Source organism: Protomyctophum parallelum (genome assembly GCF_964188405.1).
Source record: "Protomyctophum parallelum genome assembly, chromosome: 16".
In the NCBI taxonomy this organism is placed as follows: domain Eukaryota; kingdom Metazoa; phylum Chordata; class Actinopteri; order Myctophiformes; family Myctophidae; genus Protomyctophum; species Protomyctophum parallelum.
In genome coordinates, this window is record NC_139711.1 from 11,388,456 (window position 1) to 11,394,466 (window position 6,011).

A 6,011-nucleotide genomic window follows, 5' to 3' on the forward strand; every position below is an offset into this window, starting at 1 on the left:
AGAACTAATTGTGGTCTCCATACATAATCCTTTGAGTACCTGAACTACAGTTCCATCTATCCATTGTATCTCCCCCACCCTCCCCCCAGAACATGTTAAAATGTTATCAGTTGGAAGTAGTGTATTAGTCGAGTCCACCTAAATCGAGTCAAAGTCAAAACCGAGTTGAGACCAATGGGAGGCGAGACCGAGTTTAGACAGAGACCAGATTATATTTATTTTCTCATTTTCTCAGAAACACTGCGAGAGCAGGCAGGCGCATCAGCTGCAACCTTTACTTAACAGGACAGCAGTCTATAAGCGCCAGACAGTTCTCTTAATGTTAATATGAATGGGCTCCTCATAGTATGGGTATAATACATGCATTTCATTGCATTGTAGTGACTCATGACTTTAGTGGACTCAGTGGGGGAAGATTCCAGTCTCTTGTTCCGAGTCAAGTCAAGTCCAAGTCAAATTAAGGGCACGACAGAGACTAGACTGTAAATAAAAATGTGGACTCGAGACGAGTCAATGACTCTTGTACTACAACACTAGTTGGAGAAATATAAAAGAAAGAAAGAATTTTGAATTAAATAAGAAATTATATTTTATTTAACAGAAAACAGAAACAAGCACTGCTGCAAAAGTGGCAAATTTGGGCTTATGTTATCCTACATTAATGGGATTAACATTTAGCTGAATCTTCTGTGTGTGTGTGCGCACAGACCTGATCTGCTATTTTCGGCCACGTCCAATGCCTTCCTAAAATTCGGATGCGCTCACAAGTATATAGTAATACAAACGTGCATGTGTGTGAGAGCTATGTCTGACGTCACACTTTGCCCGGGGTGCGGCCTTGTGCTCTCTGGTACTCCTGCTGCAGACTGGAGAGAACTTCTCGATGGGCTTCTGATTTCTTCTCCATGTCCTTCAGAAGGGTCTCGTACCTCTGACTGCAGCGCCACCGAAAAACAACATGAACATTAGAGAAACCTTTACAACCACAGTACCTACCATGAAGACAAGCTTCACTTTCAACACATTGCTTGCGTTTGTAGCGAAACTGGGCCTCTAAAAGGGACATTTATGGAGGAACTTTTTTTCTTTTCTCTTATTTCCACACCATAATAATAATTATTTCCCCATTTTCGTCCATGCTTAACTCCTTATCCCTTAACTTCTTTCCTTATTTTACTATTTTGAAAAACATTTTTTAATTGTTAAAATCTACAAGCTCACAACGTGTTGATGTAGATCGGCTAGTTGAACTACCGGTATTCATTTTTTTCCTTCAAAATAGTAAAAAAGGCAAAGACGTTTAGCGATAAGGGGTTTAGCACTGACGAAAATAGGGGCCCAGGTGTCTGGTGACCATATTTACAAGAAAGAGGCAAAGGGGAAAACATTGAACAGCTAGGCACACAGAGCATGGGAATCTGGGCCGACTCATTGGAGGCAATGTGGGGTTCAATGTCTTGCCCAAGCCAAGGACATGTGAGCCCGGGATCGAACTGGAAACCTCACGGTTCCCGTCTGGCCTCTCTAACAGCCACTCTACCCCTGAGACACTGCTGCCACACACATCAAGAGTTTCAGGAACATTAAACATTGTTTAAAGTTGAACATGAGCAGCACGGGGTACATACTTAGTTTAGACTGGTCATTGGTTAGACATGGGTTAAGCAAAGGTTAGGTTTAGGTGTGCTGCCCCGTGGGAGGTTAGGTTTAGGGTGAGGGTTTGAGATAGGTTGTAGTTGTAGGACTAATGACTGGTCTAACCAATGACTAGTCTAAACCAAAAACTGTCTAAACTAAGTACTGCACCCGAGCAGCAGCCTTTCAACCAGGGGTGCACAAAAGGTAGATCGTGATCTACCAGTAGAGCACAAAGGTTGTGCAGGTAGATCACAAGACATGGGTCTGAATGATATTTAATTTAAATATTAAAAACCTATTTTGGCATCTGCCAATAAAAGGGCATGTCAGCTCAAACCCACAATGCAATATTTTGTTTTCAAGTGTTGTCGTCAGTAGCATTACAAATTAAATACAAAAAAACCCTACCTATTCAATTTCCCCCGCTCTATTTCCCATTCCACGTGCATTTGTCTCATGTGTAATGCCAGCTCTGCTATTCCAAAGCCCCCTCGTACATATTTAAACTATTTTCAGCAATGGTATAATATGTTTTTCGGTGGGTAGATCTTGCTGAGCTGTTCATGTAAAGTATAGCTCTCAAGTAAAAAAGTGTGGGCACCCCTGCTTTAAACACTACATACATACTTTGTTGACCGGGGTTGTCCAAGGTCTGCTGCTCCCCCCCCAAAATCTAGACCAAATCTAAATTGGCTGTTTTCGCTGCTCACCCTAGAATTGGGAATCTGGGATAGTAGCGTTCATGTGTTTAAATAGATTAAAGCCATGTTTATTTTTCCACCCAACCATAATATTACTACATAATAAACTACAAACATTGTTGTCAATTCATTAGGCGTTTAAAAGAAACTCACATCTCTCCGTTAATATATTCTAGCCTCTTAGCAACGGTAGCTTTGGCTTCATCAGCATCTTGTTTCACCAGAACGGGCCCAATAAGTTTATAAACTGTGTTCTGACTGTCCAGCAGGTCCAGCTCCTGAAAACACATAGAAGACATGCCAAAGTCACGTTTTGTATCATGGCGTCTTGATTCTTTATTGGATTGGTGGCACAGGGGTCCATGAGGCTGTTCCAGGATTAATGACCGATAGTTAGGAACCAAATGGACCCTTCACAGAGATAGAAATGGTATCAAATAGGGGTCCTTAATAATAATATATTTTATTCAAAATGCACTTTACATTTGAAGCAAATCTCAAAGTTTAAAAAAGGTTAAAATACTGACATTAAATGCCATGCATTGATTATTTTTCCATCTGTTAGAGTTTGGAAATTCTTGTTGTAAATCACTCAATGTCCTGCTGGGTTTAGAAATTGCACTAGCTGCAAATTGCAAGTAACCCTACATTTTTTTATATTGGGTTGAATCTAGAGTTGCAATACCCTCCATTTATCAAATAGAAATTTCCGATCTGATTGAACGACGTTAAACTCAACATTGCAGCTGTAGGGAAAGCTTGAATGATCCTCTTTCAATGTGCAAAGTGTTTGTTTCATAAAATCCACCGTAACCGTGTTATGAGCTACTTTCTGTCAATACATTCCACGCAGGTAATTATTTAGTTGGAGTTTGGAATTGCACGTCAAAGTCACTGAATGGCCCTGCGTACCACCTGCTTCGAATTTGCACATAATGCAGGAGGCGGTAAAGCCCAAACCACACCAAAGGGTTGGGTTGGGACAAGACGGTTTTTAACCTATTTAGGCCTGAGGCCGATTCTAAAAACGCCTCTAAATCCTGACCTAAGGTTTCTGAAAAACAAATATTTATATAGCAGAATCAAAATGTTTACATTTTTGAATACTGTACAGTTTCCCTGTTCCCTGTACAGGTTCCCGATCTGAGTGGGTAAAACACCAAAATGGGTTCCCGCCCAGAATGGGATCACACACTGCAAAGGTACCAAGATGTGATCCAGACCCGATACATATAGGGATTATAGGCTACATCTGTTTTTTATTCCAATTCATTTTGACGTCTCACGTAGGTGTAGGATCCTGTGATACATGCGCAAGACCGACACAAGTCTCTCTCTCCCTCACACTCACACTCACACTCACACACACAGTAGTCAGGACTCAGGATGCTCAGTCTTTCATACATACAGTACATACGTACACACAAACACACACACAGAGCGCACATGGTTCAAATGTTTGCGCTGCAGCGTAGACTCCGAGGTTTTATCAACATTAGGCTACTATACCAATATGTATTACACCTGGAATTACCCACAAAATAAAGGTTAAATATTATTTATCATCTATCGATACAGATAGACACTTTCTGTCTGTGAGCACAGCTGTTCTGTTCTCTCATTGGCTGTAACATGGACCTTCTCTGGGTGCCGTCGCAATGTCCGTTCATACTGTATGTATGATGACCAGTCGGCGAGAATATCAAGCCTGCTAGATATTCAGAAACGCTCGGGAAGGCATCGGCGGCGCGTGCCGTTATCGCCGCTGGATCTTCTCGCAAGCCTTTCACATACGAGTAAAACCTCTGCTATCAAAGCCCGATCTTGCGTCAGATCGGGGGTTTTAAGGGCGAGCACCAAAAAAGCTCCCTGACATCATAATCGGAGGAAATATCGTGCAGTGTGTAGGGGCCATTAGAAAAATAATCACCTGCACAGAATATCTTGACCGAAAGTAGCTCATAACATGTCTACGATTGATTTGGATTAAAACAATGCTTTGCAGGTTGAAAGAGGATCATTCAAGCTTGCCTTACAGCTGCAATGTTGGTGAGTTTAACGTCCTTTATTTAATACAAGCAGATCGGAAATGTAACTTTGATCAATTGGCTGTCCATGGAGGGTATTGCAACTTTAGATTCAACCCATTATAAAAAAGAATCCCACCTGTGTGAAGTGAGCGGTGCAACTATACATTTATTGTTAGTTACTGTAACATCCAGACCCACAGGAACGCGCCAGGAGGGCGGCCTGGTTCCTGCGAGCCACCCCTTGTCCGAAACGGTTGAGAAATGACAGTTACCTTGTGGGGGTCCCCGGAACATTCAGACCCCCAGGAACAAGCCCACGGGGGCGAGAAATGACAGAGTCACTGTGTTTCAGCTTTCTGTGCTTAGACATACATACAGACATAGGGAGATTAGGGGGACACATAGCTGCGTATTGGAGCGGGACGCACATAGCTGCATATTGGAGCAGAGGCACCGCTCAAAATGTATTGATTAGAGTTATTGATTATTGTTTTTGTATTGAGTTGTGCTTGAAATGTACTGTAATTCTGCAAACTGTTAAAAAATACTTTACAATTGAAAATGAGCACCTTCAAATTCGAACACAGAATAATTATCCCTGCACGGCTTTTAATGACAGAAGGTTGCACATAAAATTGACAGGACGATTTTTATGAAACAGAGACTTGACAGAGAAAAATATGTCAGATTGTCGTACAGGTGCAATATTAGAGAATTTGTCGTTGTTTAATACTATCAGATAGGACTTTTATGTTTAATGAATGGGCTGTGTGTGATGGAGGGAATTGCATTTATAAGCAGGGGTCTTCATTTCAACAGGGGGTCCAACTCATGGACCCCTAGGGGTAGTCCTCAGTTTCTTACTACAGGGGGGCAGCCAAATCTTTGTGAGATAGGATAGTTTGGCCACGCCCACAAAAAGGCCCCCCCTTGTCATTTTCCAGGCAGGCTCCACTGACTTGAACCCGAGCATTCCTATTCTGAGGATAACTTTAGCCTATATTTACCCCAATAGAAAGGTTGTGTGAAAACTATGAATGCACATATTTGTTGGCCATAATAACATATTCAACACTTACCTCTTTGACTATGTTATTCTCCGTCAACTGGGCCTCTAGCTTCTGTCTGGCTGCCATGCTCTTACTGACATCTAAGAAAATGTTAGACAGAAATGTTGTTTGTATCACTTAAGACATCAGGAATATATTGTAACGACCCTGCGAATACAATATAGACAAATTGCCAAAGTACGTACACGTGAAAAGAATGTATGAAAGCATTTGTGGCTGGCTGACAATTTAAAGAATATTACATTCCCAACCCAACATGCTGCAATCATGCATTTCATGCTAGCCCAGTTAGCCACGCTAGCATTTACCTTTCTGCATCTGTTTATATTTCTCTAACTCCGCCTGCAGTTTCTTCTGGATGGCCTCTGCCATGTTTAAACGTCACCGTGGAGAACAAAACACTAACTTTGCCACAAAGGCGATTAAAGTCCAACAAACAGACTCGAGCTGACAACGTTAAAAAGCCACTGTGTAGACAAACGGAAACGGAACGGTGTCGGTGAGAAGAACAGATATCACATGGCCTCGTCAAAATAAGAGTCAGTCAACCTCGATGATTTGGGATTTTCAAA

At 41.8% G+C, this 6,011-nt stretch overlaps 1 protein-coding gene across 1 annotated transcript; it reads right to left on the minus strand.

Annotated features, from left to right (window-relative positions):
- Positions 1 to 588: 588 nt before the first annotated feature.
- On the minus strand, positions 589 to 5,923 carry pfdn6 (prefoldin subunit 6). The gene is made up of 4 exons (XM_083785801.1): positions 5,748 to 5,923; positions 5,449 to 5,519; positions 2,493 to 2,617; positions 589 to 935 (listed from the first exon to the last, which is right to left on the minus strand). Exons 1-4 carry the CDS (start codon positions 5,809 to 5,811, stop codon positions 815 to 817), a joined length of 381 nt encoding a protein of 126 aa, XP_083641927.1. The 5' UTR covers positions 5,812 to 5,923; the 3' UTR covers positions 589 to 814.
- Between the last annotated feature and the right edge of the window lie 88 nt (positions 5,924 to 6,011).